General features: G+C 37.8%; 2 protein-coding genes across 2 annotated transcripts; both read right to left on the reverse strand.

Moving 5' to 3' along the window:
• Positions 1-2,828: 2,828 nt before the first annotated feature.
• Positions 2,829-11,944, reverse strand: LOC106167976 (uncharacterized). Its single transcript, XM_087011813.1, has 10 exons — positions 11,814-11,944; positions 10,434-10,571; positions 9,032-9,485; positions 8,314-8,546; positions 7,796-7,997; positions 7,016-7,205; positions 6,457-6,651; positions 5,607-5,758; positions 4,896-5,088; positions 2,829-4,188 (listed from the first exon to the last, which is right to left on the reverse strand). Exons 2-10 carry the CDS (start codon positions 10,518-10,520, stop codon positions 3,477-3,479), a joined length of 2,418 nt encoding a protein of 805 aa, XP_086867939.1. The 5' UTR covers positions 10,521-10,571; positions 11,814-11,944; the 3' UTR covers positions 2,829-3,476.
• Positions 11,945-13,782: 1,838 nt separating this feature from the next.
• LOC106167996 (WW domain-containing oxidoreductase) lies at positions 13,783-18,409 on the reverse strand. Its single transcript, XM_013546912.2, has 8 exons — positions 18,121-18,409; positions 17,882-17,940; positions 16,603-16,654; positions 16,161-16,312; positions 15,706-15,901; positions 15,115-15,300; positions 14,482-14,743; positions 13,783-14,083 (listed from the first exon to the last, which is right to left on the reverse strand). The coding sequence occupies exons 1-8, from the start codon at positions 18,240-18,242 to the stop codon at positions 13,898-13,900; spliced, it is 1,215 nt and encodes a 404-aa protein (XP_013402366.2). The 5' UTR covers positions 18,243-18,409; the 3' UTR covers positions 13,783-13,897.
• Positions 18,410-18,957: the final 548 nt, after the last annotated feature.

Here is an 18,957-nt window from a genome sequence, read left to right on the forward strand (position 1 = left end):
TTATTTATTTATTTATTCATTTATTTATTGCAATAAAAAGGGTAAAGACAGCAAATTGTTACCTTATTGTACAACCCAAAACTAAATAACAACTAAGTAAGTTGATGAAATAAAAAAATGCATCATGTGACATTTATAAGCAGTTATTCTACTGTCATCTTTCGTGGCGATATCTTGTATTTCCAGATTATGTCACGTCTGAAGTTCACCCTTATAATTCTATAACCTGCTGCATTGTCTTGATTTCTAATAGGAAGCAGATTGACATTACAGAAAGACGCGTTTTTTGTTGTTTTCTTTTTTTTCAGTTCACCAGGCAAATACGACATCACGTGCTGCTACACGTATAGTCACAAGATGACGGCCAACTCTGATTAGTGATAGCGGCGTTGACGCCCATATCAAAATGCAGAAGTAATAATTGACGTCAGAAAAATTGAATTAGCATTTATATACCTGGGTATATTTTGCTTTGGGTGGTTTTAGTGCTGGTTTAATTACGTGTATCAGTTACAGCTCTGACCTGTTCCCCTAATTGCACGTGTAGTACATGGCTTGACGGTCGGCACGCGTTTGGCAAAGAAATCGTGTTATCTTGGGTTATTTCATGTTATCTCGGAGTTTTTTCCACACGCAAGAGTACTCTGGATGATTATCCAACTTGTACATATAATACGTCTTCAAGCGAACATATGTTGGTTTATCTCCAATAGCCGTTTTATCACCACGTGTAGATACTCCCTCCTCTCTCTGCTTTCTCACGCTCCCTCTGCTCTCTCCCTCTTCTCTCTCTCTTTTTTCTCTCTCTCCCCTTTTTCTCTCCCTCTTCTCTCTCTCTTCTTTCTCTATGTAAAATATCTTACTACTTTTCAGCCTTTTTACATTCAATGCCTTTTCAGTTGCACTGATGTCAGGGGGTAATATAAATCTTAGCTTAAAACAACTAGATCAATCAAAACTCCATTTGGAAGTCAGCTAGCTGTTTTCAGGTGCCTTTTTTTTCGTTCTTGTAGAATCTTATTTTTACTAATTATAATTATTATTAGTATTATTCAAAATTTAATCTTCTCACTCCAGCGATAAGAGGCTAGCACGAGGGCCGGTGAGATTTTGGCAAAGTTGACTTGATGTTTGTGAACAGGATTTCTATGATACGTAATCACTTGCTACCCTCTACCAGGGCGACAGATTGATTTTTCACAAGATATCCACAGATGTCTTTAGATAAACAGACAGGCATTTGATTCTCTAGCTTTTTGAAATTTTGCCTATAATACCACCCCGGCAGGGGGTAGTTCCTTGATATAGCCGCTAGGTTCATTACGGTCGATTTGGCTACAGAATTTGCAAAATCTACATAACACGTACGTCTACCTTCCATAAAGCACTGAAAGGCATTCAGGTATAATGGTTTGTAGAAATGCTGTTAGATTTATTCAGGGCCGTAGCCTGAGAAAAATGCCAGGGGGGGCAGTAAGCGGACACGAGGGGGCAGAGCCCCCGAGGGGGGTGGGTGTGGCAGGGGGTGTCCCCCTCCCACGGTGTGGAAAATTTTTTAAAACTGTATGTATAATACTGCATTCTGGTGCATTTTAACTGTTATTTATTGCTAAATCAGAAGTCAGAAATTGTGGGTTCATTTTGCCATAAGTACAGTCATTTTTTCAACACAACACGCCAATTGGACTTTTAGGCATGAACTGAGTTGTCTAAAAACAGTACACCTTTGTAAACAGATTGTTGAATGATTGTCTAGTGGCCATGAGTGCATTTTCTCACAGAATTGATACCAACTTTGCAATTATTATTTTTTTTTACCTTTGCGATTATTATTATTATTTTTTTTTTTTGCACCTCAAATCCCAGGGGGGGGGCAGCTACGGCCCTGTTATTATATTCGTACGAATGAAGCTTACCAAAACTCATATCTGTTTGATAAGAGGCAGAAATTCTAGCTTTATTAACGAGGATAGTATCAATGGTTTCCGATGTTAAAAATCTGCACTGCTGTACAAAAGCATTTCCTTTTAATGTATTGCTCTAAAATTACATAGCCACACGAAAAGCAGTCGAGCACTCCAGTGAAATTTCTTCATTGACTTTTCTTTTTTGTCAAAATTCATGAAACTTTCTCTAATACATTTCCCACAAAATAGCAATAAATACTACATATCAATATTTATTTTCACGTTTTAAAATCACTTAATAATTTTGAACTCTTCAAAGAGCACAATAAAGTAAAGTCAAAATTTTTAAGTTTGAACATTAGTCTTATGTATTATAAAGATACATCTCAAGAATTGTATGTGACAAGTGCATTTCACAGACAAGAACAAGCTGTGGTATTGTCATTCCAGACAGCTTTAAAAAATTGAAATCGTTCCAAATTACGTCGTCTGCAAGACGTTTTCTACCGTGCCCAACCACGACCATTTATAAAGCATATAAAAGTTCGAAAATCAGACAGTAAGTTTTCAAAACTACATTATCTTTTCCTTAAAAAATGTACAAAAGTATGAAGAGGCGCAGAGACAGTTGAATCAGACGCTAGAGAAATTTATTCCAAAATTGCAGAAAAAAACTCTTCTGAGAAATTGTGTATATCACAGGCATGAATTGGGGTTGTAAGAAATTAGTAGGAAGAAATGCTTTCCAACTGGGAGTCTGAGGCCGCTTAGGGCACAAAAACACCAAAAATTGGTTTCTAATTGACATTTAATTTAAATTCATTTCATCCAATGAAAAATCAACAGCCAACATAAAACTTGCATTCCAACACTTTATCATATCAAGTTCCGAAGTTGTATATGGCACTGTACAGAATAAGGTCCTTTTGTCATTGTTTTATTTATTTACATTTTCATTTATTTACAGTCAAAATAATAATAAAATGGTGTTTCTATGCTCTCCATTCTCATCCACATCCAACACAATTCTTTTTTTGGTGATCTGTCAGTAAATCCTATCCTGATAAGATTGAGGGCACCTCATCAGCAGAATGGTCAAGAAAGATGCTACATTTTCATCGTTCAGTTTGTATTTACTGTGGGATGAACCTTTCAGTAAAATATACTAGAAAAGCACTCGTAGGGTGCAGCTCAATTCTAAATATCAATGAAAATTCATTTTTTCATTAATGGATGACCACCAACATTTAATGGATTGTAAGTTAGCCTTTTGTCTTACCCATCCTGAGAATTTTAACCAAAATCCATCCTTTCATTTTAGTTAGGTTGTTAACTAACAAACCAACATTGTCAAAAACTGAACCTCCTTGGAGACAGATTTAAACAATTGTCACTTTTAGGCAAATGCAACCACTGAGCCCAAACTCCAGAGGGTTCAAGCTGAGATTATATGTGACCTAATTCCAAGAGATGGGGGCACAGGTTCTTGTAGTCTGTGAGTAGAAGCAGGGCTGGTAGACGGAGACTAGGTGGCACTAATAATCAGTCAACAGGTACTTTGGTATTTCTTTACTCCACATGTACGGGATAGACAGTGACAGCATCAGGTTCCTGCTGCTCCTCCCCTGCCGGCTGGAGGGTCATCAGGATAGGGGACTCAGTGGCGCCCCCTGGCAGGTGAAATGTGATGGTGTGGGTTGACCCCTGGTCAGTGGTGCTGGACACTACACTCGTCTCCACATTCTGTAATATCTGAGCACCAGGAAGCACCTGAGCCTGGGATGTGGGTTGTCCTGCTGAAGACACAGCAGCCCCCTGGTGAGCGTTTTGCTGAGAGATGGCATTCAATGCTGAGTAGATCAACTGGGCCGCAGTGAGATCACCACCGCTGAGGCCCTCAATGTTGGAAATTTTGGCCAGGTCTCCTGCGCTGATTTCCTGCACGCGGACCGACTGTCTCGGGATCTGAACTTTGCTCTTTTCTGGGAGCGGTTTTAAAGACTTTTCCACCATGGACTGTGTGTCAATCTTCCCGTTCTGATGGTCCTGCACGTGGTAGTCGTAGCTCTGTTTGTTCACGGTACGGAAAGGGCACAAGTTACAGTTGTAGACGCCCTCGCTGTACCCCGGGTGTTTGTTCTTCATATGGGTCTTATAGGAGATGGCCTGGATGCAGGAATAGTTACAGTAGATACATTTGTATGGCTTCTCGCCCGTGTGACGCATGCGGTGACGGCGTAAGGAGTTGTGGTCACCAGTTGCATACGGGCACATGTCACATCTGAAATACAATTATTATGTATTAATATAATGTAAAATAATTTCCTACCTACCAGAGATGTATATATTCCACTGATTATCTATTAAAGAAACAATTATACATGTTCCCTGATATGTTTATATATGCAAGCAGCGGTATTTAATTTATTACATTTCAATAAATATCTTATATTTAAATGAAGAAAGCATTCATTAGGATGACAGAGGGTTTGGATTGAGACATTGCATCAGGTGTGACGACATGAATAAAAAAACACATTGTAAGTGCTGTAGGTGTGACAGAACAGAGACAACAAACCCTGCAGTATAATTACAGAACTTAGCAATGAGTACCAGTACAGTTCATATCACTTAAGTTTGGTCCTCATTGTGAAAAAGGGCTTATAAGAAATGTCCATTGTAAAGGTTGAACATAACATTGTTTACCAAATTGTGAACACATTCTACTCAGGTCAAGCACTCCAATATTTCATAAACAATTCAAAAATTCATACTGTATCTGCTAGCCCAGACAGTTCAAGACTGTAAAACTTGACACATGTATTCAAATTGGGTACTATTCATATTTATTTCAGCTAATTCCATAGAAAAATAAACAATTTCATAAGATTGGTTCCAGACAAACAATAACTCAAATGATAAGACAACCAGTGATACGGAGCCTACTGTACTGTCATAACACATTTTGGACAAAGGCAAAAACCTCACTTGAAAGGTTTCTCTCCCGTGTGAACTCTGAGATGGAGCTCCATCATTGCCTTCCTGGCCATGGACTTGCCACAGTACTTGCAGACATAGGGTTTGTGGTCACTGTGAACAGTCTCCATGTGTTTCTTCAGACACTTCATGTTAGCTAAGATGTGACCACATTCTTCACATTTCCTTTTCATGTACCACTTGTCTGAAGATGGAGAAAAATAATCAATTACAGTGTCATTTAAAGTGTAATTAGACCAGAGGTACTGAGCCTAAACATTGTCTAAACTTTGAGAGCAAAATGTTACTCTGCTTTGACCCAAGATAAATCCACAGAAGTCTAATAAGATGAAATATTGTAAAAACTATTTGAAATTAGAACAGACATGAAAACTATTATAATGGTTTAAGGAAATAGTAACTTTATTTCATATGACAACTGTACTACTATTTATCTTGAGCTGAAGTTAATTAAAATTCAATACCATCACTTGATCACCATGAAGAGCCCTCATGGACCCCCCCCCCAAAAAAAAAAAAAAAATTGGTTGTGGAAACATTAAAATAAATAAATAAAACAGTTAATAAATAAAAAGAAAAAAAATCCCCTAAAGGTTAACTCTATTAGAAACCTTGTTATTTATTTCACAGAAATTACTGAGGGCATTTTTTTATCTAAATTCAAAATTCAAGTCATCTAAACACAAAGAGATGGTTCCCTACCATTGCCATCCTTGCTGTCACTCATGTGGATGGTTCGGTGGTTCTTCATCTGCCTCTCTTGTTTAAATGCCTTGCCGCAAATGTCACAGCAGTAGGGACGGTCGCGGCCGTGGATCTCTTTGTGATTTGCCAGCTTTGACAGAGATTCAACCCTGAAGTAAAAAGATTTTGTTTATGATTCTGATGGTGTTTTAGGAACTAGATTTAGATTTTTTTGTAAGGAAGTTGGCACTTTCATTTATATGAAAAAATAAGAAGTGATAATTTGTTGTGAAGAATGTTGGTGCATATTATCTGCTTTAAAATTAATAATTGAAAAATTTGATGAAGACAAAAACATAAAATTTTTAAGGCAGAAAGAAAGAAGAGAGAAGCCACGGAAAGATTCTGGTGAAATTGTTAAATTTTAAGTCAAGTCTTGTGCCACCTGCATATCATATCTTTAACTATGGGTGGATAAAAATCAATAAATACTATTATATATTATTATTAAATAGTGTGGCAACTTGTAAACAGTTGGATAAATGCAATGACATAATGCCACAATAAGATAAAATACCTAATTTATAAGAATAAGCATAGTAATGTCACAATTTTAATGGATGGTCTCCCCGCCTCCACACGCGCCATTGCTGCAGGGGCTTAGCAATTAAACCTCAGAGCTGAGATTTAATCTGTTTAATGGCGCGTGTGGAGGCGGATAGACCATCAGGAATCAGCGTCATCACTTTTGAAGTGTGGTCGGCCATATTTAGTCCGCGGGTCAGTTAGTACTCGGTTCATCTATTTTGAAGAGCCCCAAACATATCTTCTCTCAAACTACAGGTTGATACAAGTCAACAATACTCACTTATAGCCACACTGTCCACAGGTATACAGGTCAGTGTCCACTTTGTGTTCCTTCCACAGGTGTTTTCTCATGGCCTTCCACATACTGTACTTCACCTGACAGTTCTCTACACAACACCTGTACACTGAGCTACCCTCCTCTTCACCCCCTACGTGACAGCTCTCGTGGACCTGCTGGGCCACCTCTGTCTTGAATCTGGAAAGTTGAGTATAAATATAATTTTATTCCTATCAGAATTATATAGGTCATTTCCCACTGAGTTGAACACAACAGAGGAAATACTGTATATTTATAACAAACTATAGGTATGTTTTTTATTTATAAATATGAAATTTCTGCACAGAATTATTTAGGATATTCACTTGGGTTGGATGCAGAGGAAATATGTATGATTTTTTAATTTATTTATTATTTCAGAAAAATAATTGTCTTTTAAAAAACTTGGTAAAATTTGAATTGTAAAAATTTCCAAAAGGTAATACACTACAAATGCTTGCAAGTATGGTTTGTGATGCGTGCATGCGTATGTTGGGGGGGGGGGGGGATTTAAAACCCATACCTAGCATTACACCCTGACTCTGAACATGTGATATCATAGCCTTTGGTGAGTTCCCGTCTCTCTTCCTGAGACAATGTCGCTCGTGGTCGTTTGTACATCACGTAATCATGCTCCAGCATGCGAGGTGGTCTGATACGACGACGTCTAGGTGCCTCATCGTCATCATCTTCCTCTTCTTCATTTTCCTCATCTGTGGTGAGAACAATTTAACGTCTATTAATCTGACGTAGGACTGTGAAATGAAAAAACTGCAAATTTTGCCTAAGAAAAAATGTGTAATTTTCTTATATGATATGTCCAATAGAAATCAGTTGGGTTGAAAAAGAAATTATAAATAACATGATTTTGTTATTACTTTCAATCTGGATAAATAAAGACCTGAAAGCTTTAACCAAAAGAAAGAAAAATCTATTCATTGCACTAAGGCCCGAAATTTGGAGTTTTCAGGTATTTTTACTTTTACTGAAAAGATATGATGAAAATTAAATTATAAGCATTAAGTCACAATAAATCCTCAAAAACTGTGTCAAATTGTATCATGTAAGATATAAGTTATAACTTAGATGAAAATTTATTCAGCCAAAAAAATATAAATATGCAAGTATCAGAAATTGTTTTCCTTTGAGAGATAAAAACTAAAATAAACACCTTCATATTGAAATATTTATGAGTTAGGCTTAAAGGTTGAAATAAAATTAGATACTCCAAAGGGATAAAAACTACCACGCTTAAAAATATTACTGCCCTGAACTGTCAGAAGTCGTCATGTACCCAACCTACCGGACTCTAAATCCCGCTCAGGCTTCGGTTCCTCCTTCACCATGGACGCCGTGTAAGCTTCAGGTGCTTTCTTCTTCCGTCCTGGCTTCTTCCTCTGGACCTGAGTGGATGCGTCCACTCTATTAGTGCCCACTCCAGTCTCATTGGTTTGAGAGCCGGATGACCCCTGAACGCCTGCGTGGAAGTTATTGTGGTCCTGGACCTAAAATATCGATTTTTAAAAATCTGAGTAATTTTTGGTCAAAAAGTTTATTTATTATGTTACAAGAAATGGGGAGAATACCATAAGTACGTGAGGGTAATCTTCTAATGAAGCCAGCATCAATATATCCCAAGTATGGTCTGTTAAAATCTGATTGAATGTTTCATAAAAGGCAGGTTATAATTTACCAAAAAAAAAAAAATACCACTACCGACTTTCAGAAAAATATCCATGACCAATTTTTCTTCATTTAATTTACCATTTTATCATTAACACGGGGCTTAGATAGTAAAACCAGTGTTCCCAGCCAACATACCATGTGAGTTTTACATTCCTCTATGGAGCCAAATCCCAGACTGCACTGGCCGCACAGGAAGAGCTCTTTAGTGAGTGGAGACTCAGAAGTTCCAGCTTCTCCAGTCGCTGCAAGTTCTGCCATACTGGCCTCAGCGAAATTTGTGAGAAGTGAAGCGTGAAGTGCGGAAGGTTGTTGGTCTTCTAATTGTCTTCCTTCCTCCTCTGAGCTCCCTTCAAGAACACTTTTTCCCACTAAAATGTGGTGTTAAGAAAAGGCTTGCTGTTAGTTTATTTTGTATTGAAAACTCTACAGAGTCATCCAATATGAAAAGCGAGTTGCAGTGCAAGATATATCAGGGATCAATTTTGCAAATTAGGGTCCATTCCAGAATTATCCCCCTCTGTCATCTTATATTATGACTTACCCTTCTACATCAAGATAAATTAATGGAAGGAAGAAAAGTGGCAATAATTTTAGATGTCGGGTTAAAGCATGTTGTGTTGCAAAATAACATATTACAAATGTACAAGTTTAACTTCCCATATAAATAAAATCAAAATGTGATACTTAATTTGAGCAAAAGAAAATACTCCCCCACTACTGACCCAACTTGAGAAATGGCAGAGAAACTAGATCAAAGTTCCATTCAATGCAGACCATATAAGGAAAGTTTGTTCAAAAGCCCTTAACTACAGGCCTTTAAACATCATTGACTCACAATCCATCTATTACATACCGGCAGCTGCCATAGCCTGCTCAACTATGTGGGACGTCCCCGTCTGCTCGTCTTCCACCTGTACCTCTACCTCACTGGTCCCTGTCTCTCCCCCACTCCCTGTTTGTTGTTGTGGCTGGTACTGTAACAGTCCTGATTGACGTTGCTGTAACAGTTGAGTGTTAATGTCTTCTAGCTGTTGTTGATCTTGTTGCTGTTGTAATAGCTCCACATTCATACTGCTAACTTGTTGTTGCTGTTGCTCATGCTGATACTGTTGTTGTTGTTCTTGCTGTTGTTGCTGTAACATTTGGACATTGACATCGACTTCTTCTACGTCCATGCTCTCAGCTTGTTGTTGTTGTTGTTGTTGCTGAGAAGGTAATTTCATGTGAGCCGTCCTCACGTGGTGTCCCATGCCTTGAGGACTGTGAGCTATAAAAGGGCAAAACTTGCATCTGTAAGAGGTGACAACCTGGAAAACCAAGATGAGAGTGATTAGGGTGGATGGAGGCCATCTTCTGGGTCTTCAGTTAGACCCCATTCCCAGAGATTAGATCGATCCAAACTAGATGGACTTAACTCCCTGGGGGTTCACGCTAAATAGCTGTCAGCCAAGCGGGCACAAAAGTTAATTACCCCCTGACGGACATTTAAGCCGGATTATCTGACAGTAATCTAGTGAGGCTCCCCAAAGGGAAAGATAGATCTAAAATCTATGGAAATACGCCCTAATTTTTCAAGTTTACACTGGCATGCAGGCATATAATTTTTCTGTCAGATGGTCAATAATGGAGGATGGACCAACAAAGAATTTGGAAGACTGTCAGAAAATGTCTCTGGATCCATTCCTGAATGTCTTTATATATTGATCACAATATGCAGTCCGTTCCAAAGAAAACTTGGTGTCCTGGTCCTTCAGAAATATAAATGAACATATAAAGACAGAAAAAAAAATTGACGAAATAAAACATTAATTCACTGTTGATTCAAACTGTGATATGTAAAGTTAGCCGTTAGCCAAGTGTCAGATCTTAAAGTGATAATAACTCTGCGTTTTGGCCAAAAAATGAATTTTCCTGGAGTAAACAACAATTCCCCCATACTTACCAATGGTTATGAATGCATTTTTACATTCAAAGTTAGTCCCTGGTTTTTTTCTAAAAAGTTTGGTTTTTTGTTAAAATCTCTTAAGAGATTTTAACAGAGTATAGCCATCAATGGAGGTCACGTAGTCTAAGACAAGCTCAGATATCAGAATAATAGCTATAACTGCCATTTTTGTGGTAAAACAGAATATATTATATTTCTGAGTTATTCACAATGTTTTTATTGTAAAATATAGATCTCATACGAAGAGTTATTATCTCTTTAACTACATATAATACTATACTTTCTGCTTCAATAAATTTTCTAACTCTACCTCCATAAAATCTTCCAGATTCAGCTCCTCATCATCGTTGTCAGTTTCATTTCCCTTTGGCATCCCAAACGTCCCATCCATGTCCATGTTGACTGGGCAACAGGCCCCTGATATGTTAAATGTATTCTGATAACGGACCTGTAGTGACAAAATGGGAAGAAATTAGGAAATAATGTAAATTTTAATAAGACACTGTGATACTTAAAATAAGATATATGTCAGATCATCATGCAGCTATCTTAGGGTGTATTCCCAGAGCTTTTAGATCGATCTATCCCTGCGGGAGTCTCACTAGATTACTGTCAGATAATCCGGCTTAAATGTCAACTACAAGCTGTAAGGAAATAATTAACTTGCGTGCCCGCTTGGCTGACAGCTATTTAGCGTGAACCCCGAGGGAGTTAGGTCGATCTAAAGTAGATCAATCTAATCTCTGGGAATTGGGTCTTACATATCTAACATTTGGATATGTCCAATGTACAGTATTCTGTTAAAGTGCCTAAAGTGACAATGGGAAAATAAGGAAATGGAATATATTATAGTCCAAAATTCATCTCTGTCATATGTACAATATCCAGCCATTGTTTTTCTTAAATGGTTCATTTCCCCATTGATATACATACAGCTACCAGTGACACCCTTCTCTCTAACAGCTAGTGTGGGGAATATTGAACTGTGAACAAGTGAGCAAGTGAGAGGAAACCAGAGAGACAGGGAGAGAATGTGTAAGCAAGTGTTTGTGTGGAGCATACAGTATTTGAAGGTGAAGTCTTCATCCTTCCAACATTTAACTGCACAAAAAATGTAACACATTCAAATTGTATTACAATTTTTATTTTCTCCATTTCCCATCTGTTTCAGAGACTGATCTTACTGGTACAGCACTATGAACTGCAAGTGCTCTTAATATGTTTGGCAATGCTGAGAAACGAAGAAATACCTTCATTTCCTATAACTTAGTTTGGGTTGCAGAAAATATTGTGGCCATCGAGCTCTCAAGTTCTTTCAAAATCAAAATTTATAAGAATGACCAAAACCGACGACAGTTGTAGGTTAAAGTTAAGATGTCAAATTTTAAATGTACATATTTCGAGCACGAGCACCGTGATACTTAAATGACACCATGCCGTATATTATTGAAATGAAGAAGTACACACAAACGTAGTTCATAAATATTGCCGCCAGAGATTTGCCAAAGCTTTATCCTCTACCCGATATACGAGTTAGAAAAACCTTCTTAACCCAACCAAATGACACATATTTCTGACATATTAACGCATATCTAATACAAATTGAAACTATGAAATAAGTCAACTATTACCATTATAACGTATCGTTCATATAATTTGTATTTTGAAGCTAATTTTTAATTATTTTTACCTCGAACCAGTACACCCTTTGTACAGCCGCAGAAATGATGTCCTTCTATTTGATTGGCCAAAATTCGAATCTCACCTAACGCAATTCGAGCCAGGCTTCATCATAGATGGTTCATTACAGTACTTGTAAGGCGCATTCTTCTTACTGATCAATATGGGTAGTTTGTAAGAAGAAATATCGATTACATTATAATTTCTTCATTTGCAGTTTGGTTTCATTTGGTTTGCTTGCTCAACATCATGGTAGTTTTCCCTTTTTAGCCCGTGCTTCAGAGGTCATTAGTAATAACTTTCACAAACCTGACAAGCAGCGTATACATGTAGGCCTACATCTCGCCAACATCTGCATCCCATATATTTGTAAATAGTGAATTTATTTTCCTTGAATTATAGGTTAACTTTTGCATATATCGCTTAGAGCAATTTAACAGCTGGAGTGACTTAATTAAAAAAACAAAACAAAACAAAAGCGTAGTCGATCGCGAGTCGCAACATGGTGATAAAAAAAAAAAAAAAAAAAAAAAAAAAAAAAACGCGCGAAAGCTATGGGCGGCCAAAAGGGCAAAAATTCATGTCGTCGATTCAGTTATGTTTCGTCGATTCACTGCCTTCCCATCGATTCAGTTTCAAGTTTAAACGATCCTGTCATAAATTCAACATCTACTTTCGTCAATTCAATTGTCAAACATTTCTCATCTATGGTGTATTAAAACCAATGCTGTCACTATTTTCGTCGATCGTGTAACTAATCTCGTCGATCGTCAAACTGTTTTCGTCGATCGTGTAACTATTCTCGTCGATCGTCTAATCTCGTCGATCGTGTAACTATTCTCATCGATCGTCTCATCGATCGATCGCCAGAGGGCGCTGCGGTAGCAACACGTGCTTCTGTCTGTCAATCACGCGGTAATTTTTAACTCGGCCAGCCATGGTCAGAGTTAAGCACAACTAGAAAATAATGTCCCTACAACCGAATATCTTTTAATTATTAACAACTAAAATTGAAATTGTTGAGAAAATGTTCTTATTTCACTAGCAATCATTTTGTTGTCTGCCATTTTGATAGTCATGTGATAGGCCAATGTGCTACCGCAGCGCCCTCTGGCGATCGATCGATGAGACGATCGACGAGAATAGACGATCGATGAGAATAGTTACACGATCGACGAGATTAGACGATCGATGAGAATAGTTACACGATCGACGAGATTAGTTGGACGATCGACGAGATTAGACGATCGACGAGAATAGATACACGATCGACGAAAATAGTGACAGCATTGGTTTTAATACACCGTAGATGAGAAATGTTTGACAGTTGAATTGACGAAAGTAGATGTTGAATTTATGACAGGATCGTTTAAACTTGAAACTGAATCGATGGGAAGGCAGTGAATCGACGAAACATAACTGAATCGACGACATGATTTTTTGCCCTTTTGGCCGCCCATAGAAAGCCATATTTAACTTTCATGATTTGAAATTGATCTTGAACTTTTTTCACATAAAACTGCAAGTGCCAAAAAAGGGCTCCTAGTTGGCTCTACAAGGCCAAAAGTGTCTAACTGGGCCAACTAGCCCGGTCTCCCCCAAACTAGGGGACAAATGGTCGGCATGATGATAAAAATGAGATAATTTTAATTATAAATGTCCTAAAAGGCACGGAGCAAGGTCGCATCTATGCTTGTTTTTAGGAGACATCAGCTGGACCTTATTTGAACTAGCGCTTCATATCACAATGAAAATACAAGAACGGCTCTGCCAAAATTTATTTTTATGATAGAACACGACAAATAATTATATTAGATGCGAACTTATTAAATATTTTTAGAATATCTCCGAAGATGAAAAGTGAATAAATTACGTATGCGGTAAGTAAACGGGCACCGAACTGACATTTGGCACAGCCAATGTAACCTAGACTAAGTTTTCAAAATTAAGTAAAAATTTATGTATTTTTGGAAGTGCTTCTATTTTTTAACGTCAGCGGGCGCCTCTGGTTTTATCTATTTCTGTTTTAAGTTTTCTTGATTGTTTTACATTTATTACTTTTCATGCGTCATTTCAAACTTCAGGTCACAATACTTATACGCTGTGACCGCGATCGTTCAACATTTTCTCCGATAACTTCCAAACTTCTCTCGCCAGTTCTGGATCGACAGCAGCCTCTGACTTGGGCTGTGCTGCCTGGCAGTTATCAAAGTAGAAACCTCCCCGACCCTCTAACTCTTCTGCAACGGCGCAATACGCACTGGTCGCTGCACCCTGCTCCTGAAACAAAAATGGGAAAGGGATATAACTTATTCTGTTATTTGATACAGTACATAATAGCGTAAGTAGGCCTAAACTGCAGGGATTACATTTTGTTTTTAATGCGGGGAGGTAAACGGGGGTAACATCTTAAGCAGCCATTGTTTTGTTAACTTGAATAAATGAACGTGGTATATGAAAATACTGACTTTTCCTGGCTAAATTTTACATATATACCGCAGGAACCGACGTCCTTTTACCCATACATACATCAGGATATGTGGGACTATCAGTCAGAAAAACTTCCAAATGGTTTGCTGAAGGGAAGGGGGTGGGAACAAACCTGCCGAACTCAGTTTAATAATAATTCGTTTAAGCAAGTAAGTTTTATATTTGATATTTCAATATGTTATACGTACAACAGTTTTCGTAAACGGTTTTGTCATTACAAACAAAACCTTGGATAACCACCAGTGTCGCTGAATATTGGTGGATATAAAACCGCCAGGGTGCAGTACGTTTGCAGTTACGCCATGACGCGCCAGCTTCAAGTTCAGCTCCTTTGCAAAAAGCAAGTTGCAAAGCTTTGTCTTGTTATACGTCGAAAACCGTGAATAACTTGATGCATCGGGACTGGATAGTTTACTTTCTGACACGTTGCTCATTTTCAAATCGGAGAGTCTGAAAAATGACATACTTTCAAACTTTGACACACAATTAAAAACTTTTATATTTATTAGGATCATGGATTACATCAAGAATTTTTGATCACATGAATACTAGCATTTACATTTCCAAAGTTTGAAATCCGTTGGATGTCCAGAATTCCATAAACGCAAGATTAATATTTAAGAGTAACATAATGAGTTACATAACATTCACTTGAGGCGATATAATGAGAAAAAATTCTATAAAACAAAGGCAATATGTCCTTGCGCACTTACACTGGTATATGAATTCTACCGCGCGTACAAGTATTCTGAAACTCAATAAAAACTGAGTAACAACTTTAAGTTTACATCTTTATAAAGTTCCTGACACGCGGTACTCACTGCAGCCCTCTGGAAGACACCGAGACCACTCGGGCGGGACTGGAGCGTCTTAACACCTCCTCTAAAAGCAAAGTGAGGTAAAAGTGACCCAGATGGTTCACTTGGAAGGTGCTCTCTAATCCGTCCTCCGTCAGAGAGAACGGCACGGACGCTATGCCGGCATTTAGTATCAACATATGGATGGGCCTGAAATTGAATTATAATTGATAAATATGATTTTTACCCTCCTTTCTAAAAAATTTGTTGTCTTATAGTGGTACCATGCATGCTGTTGTTGAACAAGTCCCTGTCTGAGACTTGTATTTGAAAAAAAAAATACTTGGGGTTAAACTGCGTTTTTAATCTTTATCTATTTTAATATAATTTAATTCATTTCATTTATTATTGTTTTTCTACCACCATTTAACTCCTTTCAGCGACAGTTAAAATTTTATTGGTCACACACTGCAGCAAAAGTGAACCTTTTCTTGAATGGTTTTTAACCGTGCAAAGATTAAAGATCTTCTTTAATAATATTCTCAATCAGCGATCATTAACCGAGAATACATGTACAGCTGAGCTACATAGCGGTGAATTTGAAACGCATCTTACCAATTTGTCTTCTTGTACTCTTCTCCAAAAGCTTTAACGCTCTTCAGTGATGCCAACTCCAGCTGCATAACCCGGATTTTTACCGAATCTTTCTCGGCCCGGATCATATTGGCACTTTCCTCGCCGCGGTCCACGCTTCTGCAGGCCATCACCACGTGCGCTCCGTGCAGCGCGAGAGCGCGTGCGGTCTCGTACCCTAGGGTAGTATTAGAAGGCATTAAGACAGATAAAAGTGTTAAATTCGGTTCTTATTCAGGTATGTAAATCAGGTATGTAAATCTTGGGATAGATTAACGGAATCTATTATTCTGTTACAATCCACGTTAAGAATAAAACAATCATAGATTTTACAGGCATTCCTTTGAAGATATGATAAGCCCGTTGTTAAGATCTTTACAAAACCTCAGGCCATGCCAGCTGACTTTACGGTTCTTCATTTCAAAGTCAGAACTTACCAATTCCACAGTTGGACCCAGTAACTATGGCGTATTTCCCCGTCAAATCTTTCCCCGCCATGACCTCCAGAGCCGTGGAGTAGGAGTTAAATTTGGAGACGATGTCCACTTTCCCCTTTCCCTCTACCACAGCAGACGACAGCGTCTGTTCACTGCAACGCATTAATATAGGCACTGTACTCGGTGTGCGTTAGATTTTACGTGTAAATGACGGATCTTGTGAAAAATTAATTAGGTGAACATTCATTTGTTTCGTACATGAAACGACACAAAAAATTAATGAACGGGTGAATGACTGAATTTTTTAAATTGTGAAAAAAATATGCGTGGAAACTTGTGAAAATTATACACAACTTTAAATCATAACGATAAATAAATTTACACGATAAATTGAATACGTTGAAAGCCATGTTAGACCTGTTAAGGAGAAGATAACACGTACTCAATTTTGTTGTCATTCCCGTCTCCTGTTTGAAGCTGGGCATCAGTGCCCTCTGAAAACGAGAAGAAAAAAAAATTAATGTTAGGTCCAGCCGAACTATTGTCGTCCATATTCGAATCTCAAGTGAGCTTTCAACATAATAAAGGGCGAAGCAGAGGGATCAAGTTCAAAAATATTTCAGCCTCAAAGTATATGTAAAACAAACTTAAGGAACTTGTAATTACATTCAGATACGTGAAGGACTTGAATATGTTTGGACAAGCTGTCGGCTTTTTTGTCTCATTCTCGAGTTTTAAATTAATATTTTTAAAAATATTAAAATATGAATTCAACAAATTCAACATTTTTCTGCAATCGTTTTAACAATAGACAATTCAGCTTGGACATAATCTAAATCAGAGAGCCATCGGCCTTTGATTACCAACGAATCAAAGTCCTATGGCCAGTCACACCGTGCCCCATCAAAAGCATTGTGTTCATACCCCGCTATCAATACTGGTTTGATTCCACAAATCTGACCTCGTCGTATTGGTGTTATCGGTAATGAACATGACCTCCCAATATGTTACACTGAGCTATTGTTGAGATACATTTGGGCTCATTGCTAATAAAACTATTACATCGTTTTACAGAGAAATTAACTAGCTTTACAACCCTAAAACATAAGACAATGCATATTACAAACTATGGTGCCTTAAATTGTCGATGGCGGCACTCTCGTTAGGGCGTTTTGTCTGTCATTTTGAAAATTGCCATTTTATCGTCCTAAATGACTGTTGTGAAAAAAAAAGCTGATGTGAATTTAGCATCAATTTCTGCCATAGAAGTCACCTTTTATTCAGGGTCACAGTAATTAAATCTCGGTTCAATTCAACCGGTTGAGATTCGACGCCTGGGGAGGCGTGTGAGAGGAGGAGAGACCATTACAGGACTAAGTGGTCTTCTTTTCATGTAGGTCTGCCATATTTAGGTCGCAGCCTAGCTAGCACTCGGCTCTTCTCGATCTGAATGGGGCCTATCTCATGATAACGTAGAATTGTTCCAATTGGTAACAGGTAAACATGAAATTTCAGAGGGCCAAATACTGGTACACAGCCGTGAGGAATACCATACAAAAGTTATGAAAGCACTACAAAAACAGTAATAATAATAATAATAATAATAATAATACTAATAATAATAAATTTGCCTCAATTTGCCTGGTATATTATGAACGCAAAATCTTTTAACATTAAACACCCAACCCCTTCTTTCTGGGATCCTCCCCCAACAGTCTTACCAATTTTAGATATTTCTCCGGTTAGAGGGTGTTCCCATTGAGTAGTGCGCGCTTTTGTGCTAAAATAAAAGACACTTAATGAAAAAATACCGAAAAATCTTATGATAGCGAACAGGTCTACAAATACCGAGCTCAATTTCTTATTAAAAATTTAATTTATTATCTTACACAAGACTTGCAGACGTATATTTACTCAAATTACATTTATTTCAAGGAAATCTAGTTAAAATTGACCATACTTTACGTAATATACCCGTCCGTTCGCACAAACTCTTGCCTCCCAGCCGACGGGCAGTGACATTTTCCCCTGGGGCTCAGCACCTTGCTCGCTGGAAACACTCGCAGTCCGTTCTTCAGACATTCTTAGTATGTACCGTACAAAGATATGACTTAACAAGATCAAATCCCCACGTGCTTCTCTGGTGACCCGTGTCCTCAAATCACATTGTCTTTGTGCTCGTGCTTGCACAGCCGAGGCGAGATTTCTACCCAGAATAGTGTACTGTGTGTCGACAATATCACGAGTTACTCGCGGTCGTTATCAGTTTTAGCCTGCAAGTTGTGCAAATATCGATACTGATAACAACAAATCAGCCTAAATTTTTGAGTTCTAACAGTGGCATGTACCCAGTCCTTCGTTATTTATAAAAGCATTAAAGCACTAAAAGAGAAAGTGTGCATGTTAGTAAACTTAAGGTGATTACGGTGGGGTTCGGCAATTTTTTCGAATTATTCGAGTACAAAAATGTTTCTTTACGTTTGGTAAATATTTTACTAAAGATGCGTCCTGAATTATGACCGATTCTGCCATGGTAAATTGCATACTTGTATTTCTATGATAATAAACTAACGAAGTCATGGATGACATCAACTAACGTGCACAACCGAGTTAAAATTAATATCACAGATGACTGTCACAAAAAGCGTGGATCATCATGATATGCACATTTCCAATATTATTTACAGCTTTATTACAAACGATGAACATCAAATTTTATGTTAAAAATCCAAAATACCAACGCCAACAATAAAAGTCATTTATGCTTTTTATTTCTTTCAAACTTCTACTTAACTTC

This window comes from Lingula anatina, chromosome 4 (assembly GCF_051362555.1).
Source record: "Lingula anatina isolate TDL-2025a chromosome 4, LinAna3.0, whole genome shotgun sequence".
In the NCBI taxonomy this organism is placed as follows: Eukaryota; Metazoa; Brachiopoda; class Lingulata; order Lingulida; family Lingulidae; genus Lingula; species Lingula anatina.

Bases quoted from the DNA above. Each gene is read 5' to 3' on its own strand.
- LOC106167976 (XM_087011813.1), bottom strand. From the start codon at position 10,520: ATGGACATGGATGGGACGTTTGGGATGCCAAAGGGAAATGAAACTGAC. The intron at 8,547-9,031 runs GTATGTAATAGA...ACCACATTTTAG, and splicing joins GCAGGCTATGGCAGCTGCCG to TGGGAAAAAGTGTTCTTGAA. The intron at 5,089-5,606 runs GTAGGGAACCAT...CTCCATCTTCAG, and splicing joins TGACAGCAAGGATGGCAATG to ACAAGTGGTACATGAAAAGG.
- LOC106167996 (XM_013546912.2), bottom strand. From the start codon at position 18,242: ATGTCTGAAGAACGGACTGCGAGTGTTTCCAGCGAGCAAGGTGCTGAG. The intron at 17,941-18,120 runs GTATGGTCAATT...CTTTTATTTTAG, and splicing joins GGACGGGTATATTACGTAAA to CACAAAAGCGCGCACTACTC. The intron at 14,744-15,114 runs GTGAGTACCGCG...GTCATTTTTCAG, and splicing joins GTGTCTTCCAGAGGGCTGCA to ACTCTCCGATTTGAAAATGA.